Source organism: Caretta caretta, chromosome 1 (genome assembly GCF_965140235.1).
Source record: "Caretta caretta isolate rCarCar2 chromosome 1, rCarCar1.hap1, whole genome shotgun sequence".
Lineage (NCBI taxonomy): Eukaryota > Metazoa > Chordata > Testudines > Cheloniidae > Caretta > Caretta caretta.
Window position 1 is genome coordinate 144,015,039 of NC_134206.1, and position 24,817 is coordinate 144,039,855.

The following is a 24,817-nucleotide window of genomic DNA, read 5'->3' on the forward strand; positions in this document are numbered from 1 at the left end:
TCACCTCACTTTCCCCATATGCAAAATGGGAATGCTTACAGTCTTCACAGGAGTCCTATGAGGATTAGCCAATGTTTGTACAGGGTTTTGAACAGAAAAGCATTACAGCATTTTGTCACTGTTAAGCACTATCATCGTTGTTGCCAAGTGTCCCAGCTTGAGGCAGATGCACATTATAATACCACCTCCTCCCCATTCTTTTCCTTAAAACTTATGGAGTTCTGGACACCTTCCAAATAAGCAACATATATAATTCATAACAATAAGCCAAAAGTTGTGATTTTCCACCCTCTCAATTTTTCTTTAATTTTCTCTCGAACCCCAATCTTTGTTTCATCTGTCTTGCCACTTTTTTTCCCTCCTCCTTTATGTTTATTTTAGCTTTCCAGCCTTTTGTTTATTCTCTCCCTGAGAATAATTTTTATTACTATTAATTATTTATAGTACAGCCACACCTAGATACCCCAACGGAGATCAAGGCCCCATTGTGCTAGTTCCTGTAGAAACACATAGTAAAAAGTCTCTGCCTTAAAAAGCTTACAGTCTAAATAAGTGAGACAGGAGGAGAATAGAAACTAAGGCACAATAAGGTGAAGTGACTTTCCCACAGTCAAACAGGATGTCAGCAGCTGAGTCAGAAGTAGATCCCTGGTCTCCTGAATCCAAATCCAATTCCCACTGAATGCTGCTGCCTCCCCACTCTCGTTTTAAAAAGGATTCCCTTCCCCCCCCCTTTTAAAGACAGAGCAGCATCACCATTTCATTTTTGTCTCTACCCCATTCTCCTCAGTAATCTTATCGCCTTCCCTCATTCTTAGGCCTTGTCCACACTACCAAGTTTTGTCGCCAAAAAAATTGCCTTTTGTCGACCAAACAGCGCACGTGTACACACTGCAATGAGACTTTTGTCAGGAAAGGTGCCCGGTTTTGGTGACTAAATACATCCACCCCAATGAGAGACATTGGCCTTTTTCCCTCTACGTTTTACTCGATAAAGTGCCAGTGTAAACACTACACAATGTAATTGCTTTAATTGGCCTCCAGGTGCTGTCCCCAATGCCCATCGTGACCGCTCTGGTCAGCAGTTTGAACTCCACTGCCCTGCAGCCAGGTAAACAACCATCTGTCCGTCCCTCCCCCCTTAGAAGCCCCGGGAATTTTTGAAATTCCACTTCCTGCTGGCGCGGCATGGAGACGTCTCAACGCATCTTCCCAGGTGACCATGGCGGGTTATCGCACCAAACGCTCTCCTGCTTGGACCATTGCGGAGCTGTTGGATCTGATCAGTATATGGGAAAAGGAAACTGCAGTCCCAGCTGCACTTGAGCGGTAGGAATTGGGATACCTACGGACACATTTCTCAAGGCTTGTGTGAAAAGGGCTGTGGTTGGGGGACACTGCAGTGCACAGTGAAGATGAAGGAGCTAAGGCAGGCATACCATAAGGTGAGGGAGACAAACCGTCACTCCGGTGCTTCACCTAAGACCTGCCCGTTCTATAACGAGCTGGACGCTATCCTCAGTGGTGACCCCACCTCCATCACCAAGAGCCTCGTGGATACATTGGAGGGAATGGAAGCAGCGGAAAGAGTACCTAACCTGGCGGACGAAGTTATTGATAAAGAGGTGGAATTAGATGAGAATGTGCAGCTCCTGGTGGGGTTGCCCGGTGGGGCAGGCAGCCAGGAACTGTTCTTCACTCCAGAGGTGTCTAGCCAGTCTCAGCAGTCACTCTCTGGGGAGCAAGAAGCAGGAGATGAAATGCCTAGTAAGTGGCTGTAGCTTGTGTAGTGCAGGGGTTGGTTCAGGGTATAGAAATGTGGGAGACTGGCTGTGTTTCTGTGTGGTGGACATTTCCCTGTGTAGCTAATCAGTATAGCAGAACAGGGTGTTGATGCATGCAGAGATCTCAGGGGAATCCTATAGAGAGATCTCCAGGAAAGTCTCCTGGAGGTACTTGGTAATCCTCTACCGAAGGTTCCGCGGCAGAACAGCTTTGTTCCTTCCCCCATTGTAGGAAACTTTCCCACACCAGCAATCACTTGTGCAGGGACCAAAGCAGCACATAGGCAACGAGCATAGGGAGCAGGACAGAAGCCACAACTATGGAGTAGATGTACCCTTCTTTCCCTGCTTACCCCTAGCAGTGAGATGTCTGCTAGAATGACTCCCGTCTGTGGAAAAGTGCAGGAAAATTTTAGATTTTTTTTCCATAGAAAGCTGCACCACAACCCTTGCAGAGAATGTGTACTCTTTTCTCCATGTGGAGCGCCCCACCCCTTCCCCTCCCTCCCCAACAATCACCATGATTTGGCTGTTCGTGGAGATGTGTGCCTGGCTAGGGTCAGTGAGAAAGTGACTGCAATGTTGCAAAAGGTGTAATTAAATGAAATGTTACTCGTGAATTTAACAATCCTGCTTCTGTGCATTGTCACCTGTGCTTCACCAGATGTGGCCTTCAGGAACGCTCCATGCACCCCTGCCGAGCGCCTCTGCCAGATAAGAAAGCGCTCAAGATGCAGCAAAAAAAAGACATGTTCCAGGAGGTAGTGCAGTGCTCCAATGCAGAAAAAAGGGAAAGTAAGGAGTGCTGGGAAGCCGAAGGGCAGGACAGAAAAGAGAATCAAGCATCAGTTAAGGACGCAACTGAGGGGACAATTAAAGTAATGGAAGAGCAAACGCAGATGCTGCAGTCCTTAATAGTGCTGCAGACTAAGCAGATCTGTGCTCGCCCTCCCCTGCAGCACACTTTTCCATGCTCCCCCACAAACTCTGCCCACACATGCCTTTCCACTTTCCAGGACTTCTCGTTTCCCCTTCACTCCACCCCCTCGGACAACTTTCACAATAGCTGGACCTAGACAGTTGTGAAAGTCTGTCCTTCCCTGGCTCCTCCTATCCCAGCAGGCATTTATGTGTTTGTGTGTGCTGTTTCTTGTTTAATAAAAGCAAAGCTTTTTAATGGTGAATCATCTTTATTTTTTTTTCTAAAAATTGAGATTGCAGGCACTATTAGTACCTGCACAGGCATTGTAATCATTCTCTTACAGGAACACAAGACCCAAAATGACACCATTGCGTCCTAGGAAATCTAACACCAGTGACAGAGATATACATTACTGGTACTCATTGTCAAAGTGCTGCCTCAAAGCCTCCCTCATTCGAATTGCCACCCCCTTGCCCCGGGCTCCACTGAAAGCCCTAGTATCTGGCTGCTCCAAATCAGCAGCTAAGGGTCTGCCTCAGCATTGCACCCCTGAGCAAACATTTCACCCTTAGCTTCACAGAGATTATGCAACGTACAGCATGCAGCTATGACCATTGGAATATTAGCCTCATTAAGGTCTAGCCTGCCATAAAGGCATCGCCAGCGCGCCTTTAATCTGCCAAAGGCACATTCAACGGTCATCCAGCACCTACTCAGCCTGTTGTTGAACCGCTCCTTACTGCTCTCCAGGTTTCCCGTGTAAGGTTCCATGAGCCACTGCTGTAAGGGGTACACCCAGTCTCCCAGGATCACTATGGGCATTTTTAAACATCCCCTCCAGTAATCTTCTGGTTTGGAAAAAGTCCTCGCTTGCAGCTTTCTGTACAGGCCAGTGTTCCTAAAAATGCGTGCATCATGCACCTTTTCAAACCACCCTGCGCTGATGTCAGTGAAATGTCCTCAGTGATCCACAAGCGCCTGCAACACCATGGAGAAGTACCCCTTCCTATTGATGTACTCTGTTACAAGGTGGTCTGGTGCCAAAATTGGAACGTATGCAGCATCTATCGCCTCTCCACAGTTAGAGAACCCCATTTCTGCAAAGCCATCCACTATTTCATGCATATTTCCCACAGTCACAGTCCTTCGTAACAGGATGCCATTTATTGCCTTGGACGCTTGCATTAATGCAGCCCCAACGCTTGACTTCCCCACTCCAAATTGATTGGCGACCGACCGGTAGCAGTCTGGAGTCACCAGCTTCCACACAGTGATTGCCACACGCTTCTCATACTGAGAGGACTCATCCGATGAAGTGAGCTGTAGCTCACGAAAGCTTATGCTCAAATAAATTGGTTAGTCTCTAAGGTGCCACAAGTACTCCTTTTCTTTTTGCGAATACAGACTAACATGGCTGCTACTCTGAAAGCTCTCATTCTGGTGTCCTTGCACCGCAGGTCTGGGGCAAGCTCCGCACACAGTTCCAGGAAGGTGGCTTTCCACATCCGAAAGTTCTGCAGCCACTGCTCTTCATCCCACACCTGCATGATGACATGATCCCACCATTCCGTGCTTGTTACCCAAGCCCAAAAGTGACAGTCTTCCCTATGCAATTGCTCTGTAATGCCAAAAGCAATCTAAAGTTGCTCCTATCCATGTCACTCAGAATGACGGGTGCCTGCAAGTCTTCTTCAGTTAGGAACTTGACGATTAACTGCACTGCCATGTCTTCATGACAGTTAACAGAACATAGAAGAGCAGTTCAGGATCCATTCCTTCTCACAAAGATGCTGGGGTGCACAACAGAGAATGGCCGCTGCAGAAATGCCACGAAAAATCAGGAAGCCCATGGAGTGCTGGGACATAAATCAATGCATCACAGGACATTTAGCCAGATCCCAAGCTGTGCCGCGACCCACTCTGCCTTCCCACAACACCTTGCAACAGAAGGTGTCAAGCTGGACTGTGGGATAGGTACCCACAGTGCAGTGCTCACACTGTTGACAAAGGTGCCCCCAATCTGTACGTGATCTGCCAACAGAGGGAGCAAGTGTGAACATGAAATTCCGATTTTTATTATGTCACCTTTTGGGTGTCAACAACACTTCTGTCAACAAAAATTGGTAGTGTAGACATGGCCTTAGTCATTGTTCCCTTCTTTGTTGCTTGTTTCTCTTTCCTCCAATACCCCACCCTCATATCTTTAGTTCTCTTGTGCCCCTATTTTCTGTGGCTGTCCAAGCCACTCTGCCCTGGATGCCCAAGATGAAAGGCACAGAAGCAAAAAAAAAAAAGAGACTATTAAAATTAAGTGAGTTTTTACTAAAGTGCTCTTCTGGACAAAAATATTTTAAAATAGGCAACTTTCTAAAAAACAACACTTAAATTGAAGCATCTAGTTCACAGGAATGCCAGGCCCTGGAATTACTGTTAATATTTACATTTGTAATGCTGGCCAAGCATCTTTGTAAAGAAAGGAAGATTTCATTAGGTTATTTTCTAAACCATGGTAAATCTCTAGCTATACAAATAGATAAGATAGCATATCTGACAACACAAACTATAAACTGGGACGTTTGGGGAGAAAAACAAGGACATATTTTAGTTCTATCAAAATACATTGGACTGGGAGAGGTTCTCCTGTAAGCGTAGACTGGGTTAAATGATTAGTGTTCTGCTGGGAACATGGGACTGAGACTTAAATAGAAGATGTTGGAGAGCAGATATGCATGAGAATTGACACAGTTGCTTTGATGGTATAGCTTCCATATTCATCCCATTTAGGGTTCTACCACCAAATAATTCCTAATTTTCCTTGCCATGAAATTTCAATATCTAGTTGACATAAACCTTTGAAACAGTGTATACGTTACTCATACACTAGTCCATACAACAGAAGAATATTTTCATTCATAGTTGTAATATTCCTAACAGTGAACCTGACTATTAAGCTTTCTAAAAATCCATTCTAAGGATATACATCTCCTCTATGTATAAATATTGGATATTAATATTTGCACACAATACACAGTCAGATCAACATCTATACTGAGCTGAATGACATCCTGCTCACTCTAAGAACATTTCTCATTTTCAACTAAGTTTTCTGCAACTGTTTTATCAATTATAATCTTAGAAATGCACGAACTCAATGATACCTCCGCTTTATCTACGAGAAATCAGTAATGAGATGCATAAGTTTGTACTTCCAGATTGCCTGTTTCATGTCCATCCCAAGTCAGTGGTGAGCTAAAGTTGCTGCCATCTAACGACTGTTTGGTCGTCTGTGTGTAATGAGATGATGGGTGGATTCATTTCAGCTCCTATAGGTGCACACCAACAAATAATCACCATTGTTTGTACTGTCTGCCTTCTTTTTAGCACAGAGGCCAACGGTTTAACAGATACAGAACTACCTTTCTCATACTAAAAGGTGGCTCCTCCTGGACAGGGTCTAGCCACATAGGCAGGTTAGAATGGGAAAACACGCCACACCTGTTCTGTGGGGAAACAAAAGACTGTCAAGCCAGAGTTCTCCAAAAGCATTAGAAAACTTAAAAGAAAAAAAGAAAATAAACCAACTTCATTATCAGAGATCTGTTATTCTAGAAATACTGATGACATAAGAAGAATAAGTAGGGCTGGTGGGGCCACTTTACCAAACATCCTAACTGAAACTTACATAATTGAGTTACATAATTATATTTACAGACTAGAGAGACAAGAACTCTAGAAATGCATATAGTGACGACAGATTAATTTCAGACAACTGTACTGTTGTGTAATGTATAATAAGGAGCTCCATGTATGAGATTATGTTGGTTGGTCAAAGCTTCAGGAGGAAACAGTGCAAGCTGTGTTTGCCCCCTCCATATAAAAGAGTTTCCTTTCTTTTTATTTCGAGGGGTGTTTCGTTAGATCCTTTGGGTGCTTTCTGGATGTTCTGATAGCACAGTGGCCATTTTTTTTTTTTAAATAAAAAAAAATCTGATTTTTTTAATTAAATGACTTTTGAGGAAAAAACCTATCTAAAGATAGTTTTAATTCAGATACATTATAGATCAAAGATATCTCATCATGAAATAGGGATTATAAATTCTAATTCTGTAGTATGAGACAATATATTGATATAATGTTTAAGAAAAGTTTTTTAAATGAGTTCCAATAGTTCATGGATTAGGGACCCAATCTTATGGGTTCCACAGGCTTCTGTACAGAAAGATTAACCTAAATAATCTATCTACCCAATGGGACTCAGTGCTCAGTCTAGAAGATACCATCAGAGTTGCTTAGTTTTGCAGGTCTCAAACTGTGGATGTGTGTCACCTGAGGTAACATGCTTGTTAACAGCAAAAATGTTTTTAAATAAATAGTTATATAGAGGTGAGAAATAACAGACCTCAACTCTATTGTCCCTCTGCAAATTTGTGTACACAGAGTCAATCCCTTACCTCTCTCTAAAAGTGCAAAGTTTCAAAAACGCCAATGAATAAAAGATTGTTGGGGGCGGAATAGATCTGGACAAGGAGAAGAAGTCTGGAGATAAATGTGAGAAGGGAGGGACATAAGCTTTTTTGTTAAAATATTATACGTTTGCTGTTGAAGAAAAAAATCCAGAATACTTAACATTGTTGTTTTAGTTAAATAAAACAATTTAAATGTCTGTCGGTGATGTTCTCCTCCTAATACAGCATGGCAAGAAAATCCTCCAAATATTAATGATTAACCTGTTGAATTGTTGGTGCTACAGACAACTAAAACTCCAGCTGATGGAGAATACAGTGGCATGCTTACCTAACAGTGAAAAGAACATGTTAGGGTTGTATTCTGGAAATTTATATTAGTTTCTAGATGCAATTCATGGAATTGGTTTCCAAGAAAAAACTACAAAGCCCTTTATTATGCGGTCATGAATACCTTGGAGATGGCCTCTTTCCTTGTATTTTACTATGGCAGGTGTTTTGGTTTGTCAATTGACAAGGTAAAATATAAAGAGGTCATAACTACAGTATGCAGAACGCATACCATGAAAGTCTTTATAGATCACAACTACCACCAGCAATTACACCTATACATGAATTTGAAGACCTGTAAACTCTGGGACAAAAGCGTAAGGTGCTCTCCGAGGGCCACATGATACTCAAATGTACGTCCCTAAAAGAGTTTGATTGGGGGAAGAGCAATTTCAGAGGTGAGCCCTCAAATCTACTTTCCCTGGGTCTGACAAAGATCTATTCTGCTGACTTACAAAGTATAAGTTTTCGTGAGCTACAGCTCACTGAGCTGTAGCTCACGAAAGCTTATGCTCAAATAAATTTGTTAGTCTCTAAGGCACTACAAGTACTCCTTTTCTTTTTACAGGGTATGTAAGGCTTGACAAAGCCCAGGCTGGGATGCTTTAGTTGGGGTTGGTCCTGCTTTGAGCAGGGGGGTTGGACAGATGACCTCTTGAGGTCTCTTCCAACTCTAATCTTCTATGATTCTCTGTCTACACAGCAGCTAGACACCCGCTGCTGGCCTGTGCCAGCCAATTTGAGATTTGAGACTGTTTCATTGCTGTGTAAACTTTCAGGCTTGGGCCAGAGCCTGAGCTTTGGGACCCTCCCACTTTGCAGGATCTGAGAGCCTGGGCTCCAGCCTGAGCCCAGAAGTCTACACAGCAATGACACAGCCCTGCAACCTGAGCCCTGCAAGCCTAAGACAACTGGCATTAGCCAGCTGCAGATTTTTCTTTGGTTTGTAGACCTACCCATAGAGCAAACCCTGCAAACCCTATCAGTTGGTAATCAATGGGACAACTTGTAATTAAAGTTAAGCTTGCATATAAGTGCTTTGTAATATCAAGACCAGACTGCTCAGCAACTTGTAGAATCGGACACTTAGTCTTCAGTATTAGTGGGGTGGAAATGCATTAATCTAATGTGGTTTTATAGTATTATTGTAGCAACGTTAGTCCCAGGATATTAGAGAGAGACAAGGTAGGTAAGGTAATATCTTTTATTGGACATCCTGAAGGAAATCTTTCTTGAACCCACTCTTCTGGCCTTTGAACAATCCCCCCACCCAACCTTGCCAAGTTCATCATCAGAAGCAAGCTCCCCACATACCAGGACACACCAACTCAGAACGGCACCAGACCCTACCATAATAGATGTAAAACACGAATACATATCTACACTGCTATGAAGATCAATACCTCCCATAACATATCTTTCAAGAACCATGGGTCCTACACATACTTATCAATCTGTGGTATACCTTATTCAGTGCACTAAATGCCCCAATAACAACCAGACAACTATTACACTCTTGAACGAACTCACATAGAAAAAGAAAAAAAGAAAAAAAACACACCCTATCACCCGTGGGTGAGCACTTTTCACAAAACATTCACTCCATATCTGTCCCCTCAGTTCTCATCTTCAAAGAAAACCTGCACAACACCTTCAAAAGAAGAGCCTGAGAACTTAAATTCATAACTTTGTTAGGGTTTGTACACACTAGCGCTTACTTTGGTATAACTGAAGTTGTTCAGGGTTATGGAAATGCCACCCCCGGCCCCAGCGTAACGTAACTTACACTGACCTAAACGTCAGTGTGGACAAGGCTATGTTGGTGGGAGAAGCTCTCCTGTGGATCTAGCTATCACTTCTTGGGGGGACTGAGTAATTAGATCAACGGGAGAGCTGTCTCCCGTTGGCAGAGAGCATCTGCACTAGCTGTGCTACAGCTCCACCCCTGCAGCGATCCCAGCGTAGACTAGCCCTTAGACACTAAGGGCATGTCTTCACTAGGAGCGTTAAAGCGCAGCTGTGTAGTCACGGCACCAGCGCTGGGAATAAAAAAAAAACACCCCCATGAGGGGAACAGTTACCAACGCTGGGTGCACTCTCTACACTGCCACTTTACAGCGCTGAAACTTGCAGCGCTCGGGGAGGCATTTTATTCACACCCCTGAGCGAGAAAGGTTCAGCGGTATAAAGTGGCAATGCAGATAAGGCCTAAGTCTTTATCTACACTGGCAAGTGAAAGACAAAACTTTTGTTGTTCAGAGATGTTAAAAAACCCACACACACACCCCCCAAAAGACAAAAGTTTTGCCGAGGACAAGCGCAGGTGTGAACAGCACTTTGTCAGCAGGAGCCCTGTCCTGACAACAATGCTAACGCTGCGCTGCTCGTTGGGGATGGAAGTTTTTTTTTTGTCAGCAGGAGAGCTCTCTTCTGCCGACAAACAGAGGCTACACTGCGTGCCTTTTAGCGGCACAGCTGTAGCTGTTGCTAAAAGCTGCGTAGTGTAGATGGACAGCTTAAAAATCATGGACTTAATAAAGGACGCTGGATTTATGGCTCCTTACAACAATCTATAACCCAGTAACCCTCCTTTGGGCTACAACTGCAGAGGTGTTAACTGCCCACTTCTCCTTGAATGTTTTTTTATAATGAGTTAAATCCTTATGCTAAACAATCTGTTCCAACTTGTATTTAGTTGCCACACTCTATGTTTCCCAGACCTGATGAAGAGCTCTGGGTAAGAAAAATCAAAAACTTGCCACTTGGTCCAATAAAAGGTATTACCTCACCTACCTTGTCTCTTTAATCTAATGGAAACATTTAAGTTATTTTTAAAAAAACGTATTTAAGTTATATTTATTCTGTATATGCCTTCAGGTTAGTATAGGCACATAATGTAAATTATAGGTTTCAGAGTAACAGCCGTGTTAGTCTGTATTCGCAAAAAGAAAAGGAGTACTTGTGGCACCTTAGAGACTAACCAATTTATTTGAGCATAAGCTTTCGTGCGCTACAGCATCCGATGAAGTGAGCTGTAGCTCACGAAAGCTTATGCTCAAATAAATTGGTTAGTCTCTAAGGTGCCACAAGTACTCCTTTTCTTAATGTAAATTATGTAAACTATACAATTATTACAATCTGTTCAGAAGAAAACAAAATGAAAATGTAGCAAACATTTCTAATATAATTAGCTGCCTCTTATACTTAAAAAAAAATCTGATAAATTTAGGCATTAGTGCTCAAATATACATTTTTACATAGAAAGGGCCAAATCCTGCAAACCTCTGTTCACCCATGTACTCCCACTGAAGTTTTGGAACTACTTAAGTGAGATAATCTAACTCAGAACAGGTTTACTGGATAAATAATGAATTTACCAGATGCCCAGACCAAAGTTGAACTACAAAACATACCAAAAAACCCCACATTTAAATATATTCATCCAAGAAGAATTTGACAAAAACAACAAAACTCAAAGTTATGATGGACCATACAAAATTCATGTCATGGTGAAGAACAAAAAAACCCTGACATCAGCTTAATTAAAGGATTCTTGTTTTGCATACCTGTGCTTTTACTAACTTGTGTCTCTCGGCTACAATGAGATTTTTTGGGGGGTAATTTTCTATTATTGATAAATACTTCCTCTTTCAGAAGCTTGAAATGTTTTTTACACTATTAATTTGGCAATTAACGGATCCTCTTCTGATCTTTGAGGCTATATATATCTGATATGATCAGTGAAGTACTTTGGGATCCAAAGAACTATAAATAAATTATAAACAACAAAATTGTTAGCAAATGTCAATGGGACTACATGTAGCGTGCAAAATTAAGCATATTTGTAAGTCTTTGCAGGATCAGGACTTTTACTCCCGATTTCTGAATATTTACTACAGGTGCTGATGCACAAGACAAAAAACCCACTGCAAATGTTAGTTTTCAATTGCAGGTTAAAAAAAAAAAATCTACATTTTATTTGTAAATTGAACAAATTCAATATGGAAAGGAACACCAAGTTGTTATTTCAAAGTTTGTTTTCAGAACTGTACACACTTTGTGCAGACAACAAAAGTTTAAATATTAATAAAAAGAAAAGGAGTACTGGTGGCACCTTAGAGACTAACCAATTTATTTGAGCATAAGCTTTCGTGAGCTACAGCTCACTTCATCAGATGCATAAAGTGGATGAAGTGAGCTGTAGCTCACAAAAGCTTATGCTCATATAAGCTGGTTAGTCTTTAAGGTGCCACCAGTACTCCTTTTCTTTTTGCGAATACAGACTAACACGGCTGCTACTCTGAAACCTTAAATATTAATGAAGGCCTATTCTGTACTATACATTTTCATACAGCAATACAAAAGAATATTGACTTTAATTGAGTAAAAAGTATAGATTAAAAAAAATATTTTAAACTATTATTGTGTAGAATGATAGGTATTTTGAAATTAAAGTCTGACGATAAGAACAGCGTTTATTCTATACCGGACCCTTTTGGCTGATAAGTGGTGACTGAATTTGGAGAAACTTGCTCCTTGCTTGTTGCTGCTAATGTACTCAAAATTCTATTTCCTGAGCATGCATAACTGTGTTTATAGTGAAATAGAAATCAACAGAGCAAAGTGACAGCAGGAACAGATACCATTCCATAGATCAAATTCTACTCACTTCATTGAAATTGCACTTGTGTAACCAAGAGGAGAATAAGAGAGCAAGAATATCAGTTAATTGCTGAAATAGGAGCGCTCTAAGTATTTTTTCTGCCCAATAAAAGCAATGACTTTTTAAAAATTCTCTCAGTAAATGAATTTTTTAAAAAAAGTTATGCTGGTCCAGACCTACCGTCAATCTCTCCAGTTCCACTGAAGTCTGTGGAGTTATGTTGACATACAAAAGATGAGGATCTGACACTTGCATATATGCATGCATGCATACAATCTCAAAGTTATTCTCCCACAATAAGTGCTTTAGTGACTTTGGAGCCTAAATACCATTGCCTTTCAATGAGACTTAGGGACTTCTGAAAATTTCACCTTACCATTTTAACATAAACCAAATGTTGAGTAATAGGTATACAGCTGTCTTCTTTTATAACCTTCATTTATAGCACCCATCACCAAAGTATCTAGTGACCTCAATTAAAATGTAGATTTTTAAAAAACATGTACACAATATCTATCTAAAACTAAAAGTCAGTCAGAACTGATTTTGATTATGCTGATGCCCAGTTACAATAATATAGGCCCTATCCACTTTGGGCCTCTCAAGACTTAAAAAAAAAATAATCAAGCAGCAAGATGTGGTCAGCAATAAGAATGACTGAAATAAACTAAACTTCATATGGATGAACTTATTTAAAATGTCCGCATTATAAGAAATCATTTACAAACTAACATGGTAAACCTACCAGTTCGCCAGTTATAAAACATGCTATTTTCTAAAAGTAGAAGACATTAATTTCAGATATTAGATCCTCTATGTGTGTTATTTGCCAGGAAAAAAAAAAAAAAGTCAATGCTCTGTCTTTTCCCCCCCCCCTCCTAACACGTTTGGGAATCTTACCTATTTAACGGCATGCTGCCCTAGCTAAATGATGAATCCTGCCTATTGCTTTCAAATGCACCAACCTTCTCAAAAACACTGGATGGTGTCATCAAACAAAACCTGATGTTCTGAATGATGGCGTCGGTATGTCTCCAGCGTCTTCTATCATGCCGCAGCCAAGCCTGAACAGCCTCGTACAGCTCTATCTCTGGAAACCTGCTCAGATGATCATTATCCAAATAAGACATAAGCTTTTCAAAGCTCAGATAGGACAAGAAGTCAGGTCTGGACATGAGTGGCACAAAGTTCTCTAGCAGAAAAGAATCCAACTTTTCCCTGACTCCATCGATGTTTACACCAAAATCATCTAAGAGTCTCATAATTTCTGCACAGTTTTCTAAGCAGATTTTTGCTAAAAGAAAAGAGCAGCAGAACTTCACCACCTCTATGAGCTGAACATACATGGCAGCCTGCAGAATCTCGTGAACAGTGTTCATGCTCAGTTCAATGTTTCCGTAGTACATGAATTGGAGGACGTGGCTGAATCCTGTGGCAGTCAGACCTTTCAAATGGATTTTATCTTGATCTCGCTCCCTCATGTCAGCTGTGAACATAATCCTGAAGTAATCACTCTGGGTGGCAAGCAATGCTTTATGGGCCTGAAACTGGTGGTCTTCAATGACAAGAGTAACGTCAAGAAGCAATCCCTCCTCATACAGTGCTCTGAACCCAGCAGAGACACTGGTATCATGGATGGAGGAGCTAAACCCTTCCACGTCCCCTGCCATGAATCACCTGAAAAAAAGGAATCAAAGCAGAAAGTGTTATTTCTAAGAGTTTACATAATACAAGCTTTTCCAGACCAGATGAACCTTAACATTAATATCAACGTGTTAAATGTCAATGAAAATAAATTATCTACAATAAAAATGTCTATGTGGTCCACCCTTTGCAGAAAACATCCATTTTTAAACCACTTAAATTGATTTAAGGCTGTAAAACAAAACAAACAAAAATGCAGCTAGAACAAGTTTCTAGATATTAAGTGTAATATGATACATTTATTTCAAATTTCTGGTGCTAAAAGCAGATTAATGTGCAAATGAGATAATACTATACATATTCTATTGATTTTACATCACTCCATGGTCAGATAATTATGTAATGCCTCCAAAAGCTAGTCACATTGCACATTTCTTTCCACAGTGATCCCCAAAAGGACATATCACTGGAGAGCACAAAAACACATAAGACATTAAAGGCTTCTGAAAGGAAGAGAAACTTCATCTTAAAAAAATAAGACTCAAAAGGCCTTTACAAAGCAATAATTTTTAAAAGCTTATTATAGTAGAAGGTAAAAGTATTTCAATTCTCTCTATTAGGTTGTTCATGGAAATAAAGCATTTTGCACTTTGATCAAGTGATTTAGTCTCTATCTTCCCCCACTGTAAAATGGAGATAAAAAATAATTATCTACTTCATAGTGTTATTTGTGAGGCCTAACTAGATAACAAGTCTGGTGAAGTGCAAAATATTAAGGCCATCAGAAGCACAGTTGAGATTAGAACTCAGCAAATACTTCCCTACGTGTTGGGGGGTTGCTAAGGCTCAACCACATATTAAGCACTTGATGCTTCTCAGATGGAAGGCATTACATATGTGCTAAATATTTAATGGCAAAATATACATGGGAGTAGGAAATTCTGAAAAGTAAGAGTATGATGGGACACCACCTTATAGGGATTTGGGATGACACCTGGTCAGGGGGAAAAAAAATAAAAAAAAGACCTTATTGAATATTTAGGATTTACTTAAATGGGCAAGAGTTTCAGTCTTAACACTGAAATTTCTGGCTTTTTCCAGTTTAAGACAAGCCATTAACTTTGATGTGTGAATGTTTTTATATTAATTTAATAAAATTGCCCTTAACTCTGAATTTCCTGCAACAGTCATTATATTACATTAGTTTTCTGTATTTAATTTAAAAATTAAATCGGTTGTTGGCACAAATTATTTAAAACTGAAACATATTTTAGGTTACAGTGGTGATACATTTAAGAAACCATTAATTATTGAAAATTATTTCTATAAAACTTTAAAATTACCAAACTGATTATATTTAAATATTATGAAGACACAGAAATAGCTTACACCTGGTATGCCAGTGTCACAGTTTAAGACCAGTGGTCATAATTAGGGCCCTACCAAATTCATGGCCATGAAAACGCATCATGGACTATGAAATCTGGTCTCCTCCAATGAAATCTGACTATTGTAGGGGGTTGTAGTATTCCCACTCTTCCTTCTCTGCTGCTGCTGGTGGCAATGCTGCCTTCACAGCTGGGCATCCAGCCAGCAGCCGCCACGTTCTGGCTGCCCAGCTCTGAGATCAGCGCAGAAGTAAGAGTAACAATACTGCAACCCCCCTACAGTAGCCTTGCAACAGCCCTGCCCTCACCCCCGATACCCTCTTTTGAGTCGGGACACACACACCCCCAGTTACACCACCAGGAAACTAAGGATTTTTTAAATCCTTTCTTTGTGAAATTTACCAAATGGATTGTAAATCTGATAGGGCTCTAGTCATAATGTTGTCACCACTCTAAGCCTTAGGTCTTGAAAATTAAAAGAGGGGATTCTGTATGCAGCTCATCATCCCCATTCCTTAACTGATAGCACAGAATGGAAAAAATGCAGCCACCCATTGCCTACCTCAAGTTCAAATGATGAGTGGGCATTTACAGCCCTGTCCAAAAACATTAGTGCTATTCCCACATTGTTGGATCCTGCTGGCAATCTTCAGGCACAGCTGTACTGATCACAGAAGTGTGCTCTACATGAAATACGGGTTAATCCCTGAACCCTACTAAAATTTCCATTAACAGGAGTAGCAGCAGCAGAGTGAAAATTACAATTACCCCAGTAAGTTTCCTTCCACTATTCATGATGGGGACAGGCTACATTCAGGGCAGTGGAGGAACAGGTATGATCCCCCAAAGCCAATTGACAGAGAGAAGATAAACAGTCCATTGTCACCCCAAAATCTATAACCATGAGACATCATACCTCTGCCTCTGTTGCTCCTGCGTATAGCATGTCCCCACCAGCAAAATGAAAACAACTGAAATCATGTTATTTTCCCTCCTCTGCTGCTCCTATTAAGGAAAACTACTGTGACAAGCAGCTGAGAAAGACCACTATCAGGCGTGGAAAGGGGGGAGAAAGAACCATGTCCCAACACCTCAAAAGGAAAGGAGCACAAAACAGAAACAACAGAAGTCCTCTCCCCAACTCCTACCCTCACATCCTCTAAAATACAGAGGCAGAAAGAGCTGAAACTCACACAGATGAGGAATGCATGAGAAAGTGAAAGAAAGAATGGGGGGAAAGAATTTGCCCAGCAAAAATTAAGGAAAGTTCCACTGGATGGTCAATGGCAGCACATATTTGTCTGGTAACAACCTAATCCAGGGGCGGGCAAACTACGACCCAAGAGCTGAGCCGTTTTAAGCCGGCCCGTGAGCTCCCGCTGGGGAGCAGAGTCTAGGGCTTGCCCCGCTCCAGCCAGGGAAGCCGCACCATGTGGGTTGGTCCCACTCCGGCGCTCCAGCCGAGGCGCCATGGCATGGCTTCACTCCAGGGTGCAGGGTTGGGGGCTGCACACCACAGCTCCTGGAAGTAGCTGCATGGCCCCGCTCTAGCATGGTCGGGGGCTACTTGGAGCTTGCATCCCTGAGCCTTTCACCACACCCCAACCCTCTGCCCCAGTCCTGATCCCCCTCTCACTCTCCAAACCCCTTCATCCCAGCACGGAGCACCCTCCTGCATCCCCAACCTCTCATCCCCAGCCCCACCCCAGAGCCTGCACCCCCAACCAGAGCCCTTACCCCCTCCCGCACCTTAACCCCAATTATGTGAGCATTCATGGCCTGCCATACAATTTCTGTTCTCCAACGTGGCCCTCAGGCCAAAAAGTTTGCCCACCCCGGACCTAATCCCTCACTCTGTGGACAAAGTATGAGAGAAAACAAAGAATCCCTGAGGAAAGGGCTTTCTCAAACCACCCTCTGGCCAAAGGAACAGTGTTAGTAGGCTCTACGGCTGCATCAGGCTCACCCTGCTTGGTTTAATACATAAGTATCTAGATGTAGGGTCTCTGGAGTTAGAGAAGGAAAGAAATGGGTAACAACAGGGTGCCTTGAAAGACTTCTTCATGATGCTCTAAAGAAAGCTGGAAGACAATTAAACAAGAAGCGTGAAAATGCACAGGAAGAGATTGGCAAAAAGAGGAGGGACAAAAAATGCACCACGTTCAAAGGAGCATTTGCTGATTTGCCCAGAAAGATTCAAAAAGAAGAGGGAAACATGCTCCTTACATATTAGCATAGTTACTACATTCAGGATTTTCACCCATCCATCCAACTGTGATCATTAAATAGTTAATTAACTGAAAGCACTTGGAAATAAAGTACCCCCTTTAAAATTCTGAATTTACTCTATTTGAAGAGCAGGATGGGTGAAGGTGAGGTGGAAAACATCCCCACAATACATAAAAAAAAAAGCCCGTCTTCAAAGAGTAACTGCTAAAATTCCACTGACATCTTCAGGTCTTTCAAACATCTGCCATTCTGTGAAAATGAGAGGGTTCATTTCCATTTCTACCTAAGACTCAATAACGTTATGCAAGCTGCCAAACACTCTATTATTACCTAATGTTTCAAAAAGAGTTTAGTATTGCGAGTGCTGCTTTAAAAAAAAAAAAGTAGACCATTTAACAGACAGATGAAGTATTATTTTTAGTAAATCTTCATTTACCTATCCCAAAATACTTTGCCTTCTGCGTGTCAGATACTATTAAACTCACTTGTCAAGTTTGTAACAAGATTTTTAAGAAATGTGGGAGAAAAGATATTGAAGGAGACTTCTCCATCTTAACACAACGTAAAGAAGCCTCAGAGCCCCTCTAGTCTCTCAGTTTGTACTGAGAGACTGGAAAGAAAAAAATAAAAGCTATACATCTTCTACCCCATTAAATACATATCTTGCCACATAGCAACACATTTGAATAGGTTGCCCTATTTTTTTAGCACAAGACCTACAAAAAAAAAATTCTCTGTACCACTAACTTATAAATAGCAATAAACATGGGGTGGACTAATGGGTAGAGTCAGGGACAATTCAAAGAAAGTGAAATTGCTAAAAATTTCATTTATATTGCTGATATCCTCAGTCTAAAGCAAACAGCAATAATATACCGGTAGTTTAATTAAAATAAAGTGATGTAAAAATTCCAGATGCAAGCATTTTTCCAAATAATTTTTCCATTCCTCCCACACATACTTGCAAATTTATATGTAATTCTATTTGCTATTAAAGTACTGCAGCCAATTTCTCAGAAGACAATGACAAAATGAACTTTTTCACATTTTCAATAAAAATGCAATTCAGACTTCACTTTACAGAGGGAATTGGTTAGGTGGAGGAAATGTGAATAGGTAGTGGTGATGGTGGGGAACTTTCTCCCCCCCTCCCACCCCCAATGAGACACGTGTGCTTCTGTCTAAAGGCAATATGTAGTCTAATATATTCCAATACCATTCTATCACAACAAATAATTAATCCTCTTTTCTGAAGTAATTTCTTCCCTTTCCTGGTTATTTACAAAGGTGCACTTTTCATTTCCCCCATCAAAGAGGGGTCAGTGATATCACAGCAAGTGACCTCTAAATGCAGCAGAGGAAGAAAGAAAATCAAAAGGGAAAAACCCTTAACCTTATTAGCTTTTCAGACATTTTTCACCTTTTGCATATTATTCAGTACATAGACTACTTCCGCTGTGACTGGAAAAGCATTGCTTTTCTTGGCACACCTATCAAAGATGTAGAATAAAGATGAGAAGTCAAGCACTGAAGGCATTGCTCCAGATTTTAATTTTTTGCTGCTGATTGTAAAGAATTCCCCTTCATCCCAATGATCCTGGAGCTCATAGTCACAAGTGAAAGAAGAAATGGAGATCAATTCCATGGAGTCTACTGACAAGGGAGTTCAACCAAGGATAAATTTGGCCTACAATTTGTTTTGGTCGTCAAATTCTTCAAAAAACAGTATTTCCTAGAAGTTAGTTTACAATAAATAAAGGTTCACGTTTTTTAAATGTTGTAATCCTGTATGTATTTTCCAGGGAAATTTCTTGTTTTAGGAAGGTGCTAACAATGGCCAGTGTAGGATTACAACACTTCAGTTGAAGGGCAGATTTCCTTTCCCCTTACTTATGTATTTTACAACAATTCAGTTGAGCGAGACTGAGGAAGAACTAGTAAATTTCGAGTTTATAAATTAAGAGGGAATGTTTCTTTTTTCCACCGCCAAGAAATTCTGAAAAAGCATTAATTTGAACACTTGAATATGACTAACACGAAAATTCTCTTTTACTATAACATTATGCCCAAAACCATTACACAGGAAGATATTTTACTAGCTGCACTGCTAAGTGTATTTTTTGGAAAACTCAGAGGAACAACAGATTTAGAGTCTATTCTATATTTCTCCACCTTCCATCAAAAGCCATCTAGTAAAATTTAAATATACTTTTATGATATACACACAGTGAAACTTCTTTTGGATTTAAGACTTAGGCCCAGTTTTCAAAAATGAATGCATTTATCTAATTTGTCAGCACAAATGCAGTATTTCCCTGAGTGGTCAGATGTATACAAATGTATGTGAAAATAGGATGTGTATAGTTATATTTGTATGTGCAAATTAGACATTCATAATTACACACATCTTTGAAAAGAAGGCTTGCGTCTGCTGTAAACCGATAAACATTAAAAATCCAATTACAAGTAAATAAAAATTAAGAATTGCTCTGTATTATCATTGGTGTATGTCACTATAAAGCATTGTCTATGCTACAATTTTTCTTCAAAATTTCTCACTGGTGGCAGCAACAGCTGGAGTGACATAGTAGGGAAAAGAGGTAACTGGGCTACACTAGTGCTCTTCATTGCTACACAACCGAAAAACTTCACTATTTACAGTGGCAGGAAATTTGAAGTAAAATGTTAGCATATACACAGGCTAAGAACCTGTGAAAATTAATTTGCATTTCAGGGACAGTTCAGCCTGCACACACTAGGGTACTCAATTAGATTTTGGCAAAATACACATTGAGCCTGGGTAAAATTTTCAAACATGCCTAAGTGACTTAGGAGCCTAGTCCCATTTTCAAAAGCAACTTAAACATTTGGGAGCCTAGATCTCACTGAAAGCCAGTGAGACTAACACTCCTAAATGCCTAAGTCACTTTTAAAAATGGGACCTAGATGCTTTTGAAAATTTTACCCACATCTTATAACACAGATTAAGCGGAATTAAAGTTAGAAATGGTGGAAAATTTTCAGATAATTGCCCAACTGCACATGGGACCATTAGGCTTATGTCTGAAGTACTTCCAAAACTCATTACATAACATGGATTGTGTCCAACATGGTTATACATCATAAAATTACTATACTAGAACCCTGCTGAGGGAGGGAATAGTCTAGAATATCATTTGAACTGTGATAGCTGGGTGAAAAAAGTTGTTTAAAAATAACCTTGGCTGCAATGGATACAAAATGCTACATTCCTGGGGTAAAGTTTTCAAAAGATAAGCAACTTAGGCATTTTTTAAAAATTTTACACATTGAAATTTTTGGAGTTTCATATTATAACCCAGTTCAGTCTTGCCTGCACAGCTGGAACTAAACCATGTTATAGTCCCAAAAAGATCAGAACTGCAATATTGGTTGATTATATGGTTCTAAAAAGTCTGGACTTTGGGTAAGAGAAAGCATATTGTCACATGGTCAGACCACTTCCATCTTATAACATGATTCACAGCACATTAAAATTTGCTGCAATAGACGGGCCTTTTAAACCGTATTTTAAGAATGGTTCTGACAGAAATGGTTCAAAACACAGCTGTAGCTATGGGCCAACCAATCATCTGTAGTTCCTAGTCCAGTCAGAACTTCCCCTAACTCGGCACCTTGATCAACCAGAGCTTCTGTCTCATTAGCTTGCATTACAAGAGCTCAGCAGATATGAAATTTTAACTTGAAATGACCATGTTATTAATATCCAATGGTGAAACAGTGATCCAACTGAAGTCAATAGGCGTTTTGCCACTGATTTCAATGGGGACAGGATTTCATCCTAAACAACATGTGTTGTAGATTACAGCCAATGGTATTTGCCTTCCTTTAAATTATTTAGGTATTGGACATGGCATAAAACTGTCCAGCAAATTTATTTAATGTTTGCATATTCGCCAAGCCAGGCAATGAACGTCACAATCAGATCTAACAGTAAATTAGTGATAGTCAAAAAGTGATCCTTTCAATGTGAAGTTTCAGAGTAACAGCCGTGTTAGTCTGTTTTCGCAAAAAGAAAAGGAGTACTTGTGGCACCTTAGAGACTAACCAATTTATTTGAGCATAAGCTTTCGTGAAAAATACACACAACCCATGAAAAAATGGGTGTTTATCACTACAAAAGGTTCTCTCTCCCCCAACCCTACTCGCCTGCTGGTAATAGCTTATCTAAAGTGATCACTCTCCTTACAATGTGTATGATAATCAAGGTGGGCCATTTCCAGCACAGCCTCAGAAACAACTCTGACATCATAATCAAAAAGGCTGACAATGGAGGTGCTGTGGTCATCATGAATAGGTCGGAATATGAACAAGAGGCTGCTCGGCAGCTCTCCAACACCACTTTCTACAAGCTATTACCCTCTGATCCCACTGAGAGTTACCAAAAGAAACTACAGCATTTGCTCAAGGAACTCCCTGAAAAAGCACAAGATCAAATCCGCACAGACACACCCCTGGAACCCCAACCTGAGATATTCTATCTACTACCCAAGATCCATAAACCTGGAAATCCTGGGCGCCCCATCTCAGGCATTGGCACCCTAACAGCAGGACTGTCTGACTATGTAGACTCCCTCCTCAGGCCCTACGCTACCAGCACTCCCAGCTACCTTCGAGACACCACTGACTTCCTGAGGAAACTACAATCCATCGGTGATCTTCCTGATGTCACCATCCTGGCCACTATGGATGTAGAAGCCTTCTACACCAACATTCCACACAAACATGGACTACAAGCCGTCAAGAACACTATCCCCGATAATGTCACGGCTAACCTGGTGGCTGAACTTTGTGACTTTGTCCTTACCCATAACTATTTTACATTTGGGGACAATGTATACCTTCAAATCAGCAGCACTGCTATGGGTACCCGCATGGCCCCACAGCATGCCAACATTTTTATGGGTGACTTAGAACAACGCTTCCTCAGCTCTCGTCCCCGAACGCCCCTACTCTACTTGCGCTATATTGATGACATCTTCATCAACTGGACCCATGGAAAAGAAGCCCTTGAGGAATTCCACCATGATTTCAACAATTTCCATCCCACCATCAACCTAAGCCTGGTCCAGTTCACACAAGAGATCCACTTCCTGGACACTACAGTGCTAATAAGCGATGGTCACATAAACACCACCCTATACCGGAAACCTACTGACCGCTATTCCTACCTACATGCCTGCAGCTTTCACCCTGACCACACCACACAATCCATCGTCTACAGCCAAGCTCTGCAATACAACCGCATTTGCTCCAATCCCTCAGACAGAGACAAACACCTACAAGATCTCTATCAAGCGTTCTTACAACTACAATACCCACCTGCAGAAGTGAAGAAACAGATTGATAGAGCCAGAAGAGTTCCCAGAAGTCACCTACTACAGGACAGGCCTAACAAAGAAAATAACAGAACGCCACTAGCCATCACTTTCAGCCCCCAACTAAAACCCCTCTAACACATTATCAAGGATCTACAACCTATCCTGAAGGATGACCCAACACTCTCACAAATCTTGGGAAACAGGCCAGTCCTTGCCTACAGACAGCCCCCCAACCTGAAGCGAATACTCACCATCAACCACACACCAGAGCCACTAACCCAGGAACCTATCCTAGCAACAAAGCCCGTTGCCAACTATGCCCACATATCTATTCAGGGGACACCATCACAGGGCCTAAGAACATCAGCCACACTATCAAAGGCTCGTTCACCTGCACATCCACCAATGTGATATATGCCATCATGTGCCAGCAATGCCCCTCTGCCGTGCACATTGGGCAAACTGGACAGTCTGTATGTAAAAGAATAAATGGACACAAATCAGATGTCATGAATTATAACATTCAAAAACCAGTCGGAGAACACTTCAGTCTCTCTGGTCACTCAATTTCTGATCTCAAAGTGACTATCCTTCAACAGAAAAACTTCGAAAACAGACTCCAATGAGAGACTGCTGAATTGGAATTAATTTGCAAATTGGATACAATTAACTTAGGCTTGAATAGAGACTAGGAATGGTTGAGTCATTATAAAAAGTAACCTATTTGCCCTTGTTTATTCCTCCCCCTCCACTGTTCCTCAGACGTTCTTGTTAAACCCTGGATTTGTGCTGGAAATGGCCCACCTTGATCATCATACACATTGTAAGGAGAGTGATTACTTTAGATAAGCTATTACCAGCAGGCGAGTAGGGTGGGGGGAGAGAAAACCTTTTGTAGTGATAAACACCCATTTTTTCATGGTTTGTGTGTATAAAAACCACAGTATGCATCCGATGAAGTGAGCTGTAGCTCACGAAAGCTTATGCTCAAATAAATTGGTTAGTCTCTAAGGTGCCACAAGTACTCCTTTTCTTTTTTCAATGGGAAGTTGTCATTAACAAAAAATTATCCAAATTGCAACATTTAACTATGCAATTTGATCTAACATTAATAAAGTAGCAAGACAAACCTTTGATACCTAGTAGCCCTGAACATCTAAATTGATCGGTTTATACTTACAAACTTAAAGGTCTGAATTGTTAACGTATGGAAAAGTACTAGTATAATAAAAACCACAGAATTCTGACTACTACTGAAAACTAACTTTACAAAGTGCAGAACAAAATAAAGGACATTCATTCCATCTTAATTTAATGCAAACTTTGTACATAGTTTTTTCTTCATCCTATAGTTGTTTTATATTTCCCCAGTTCATTTGGAAGGGGCAACCCTAAGAATTTTTAAAAAGCAACAGTAACCTACTCTGGTATTTATTTAAATGTTTTGATATTATTTGCTAATCCTACAAATCACATGATATAAATTAATACAATTTTTACCCCTCACTGATTACTGAGCAGACTTTTTTTTTTAAAAAACACACATCTATGTTTTTGGGAGACTCCTACAATTTAGGTATCTGGCATATTTAATACAATTCCTGAATCAAACCTCAAATATCAAGCTACCCCAATGCATAGAGTCGCAGTTTTCAGAGCCAGAAGATGGGTTACTTACAAATATAAAAGTCTTTTGATTCTTCCATCAAGGGGCAAGCATTAGACTAAATGCTAATTTGTGATCTCAGTTCACCTCCTCATGGACAAATTTTTGGAACACAAAGCCCTACACCAGAATTGACACCAGTGAGCAACCCTGTTGCTAACTTCAGCACACAGGCCTGGACTGAATGAACATGGAAACTGAACTAGAACAGACTGCTCCAAAAGAGGGTGCACGTTGGAAGGGTGGGCGTGGGAAGCCTATATACTGCTGTTGGCCCAGCCACATGTGTTTCGTGGAAAGGTAAGTTCAGTCTGCAAGACTTTTCCCGTCGCTAACTATCCTCACTTTAAAACAGGGAGAGATTTAAA

At 40.8% G+C, this 24,817-nt stretch overlaps 1 protein-coding gene across 2 annotated transcripts in view; it reads right to left on the reverse strand.

Moving 5' to 3' along the window:
- The window catches only part of KLHL15 (kelch like family member 15), a 38,818-nt gene that overhangs the window by 12,996 nt on the left and 1,005 nt on the right, over nt 1-24,817 (reverse strand). For both annotated transcript variants that reach the window (XM_075131965.1, XM_048863127.2), the window contains exon 2: nt 13,128-13,839. In XM_075131965.1, coding sequence (XP_074988066.1) covers nt 13,128-13,832 — 705 coding nt within the window. In that variant the 5' untranslated portion in view covers nt 13,833-13,839. The remainder of the gene's footprint in view (nt 1-13,127; nt 13,840-24,817) is intronic.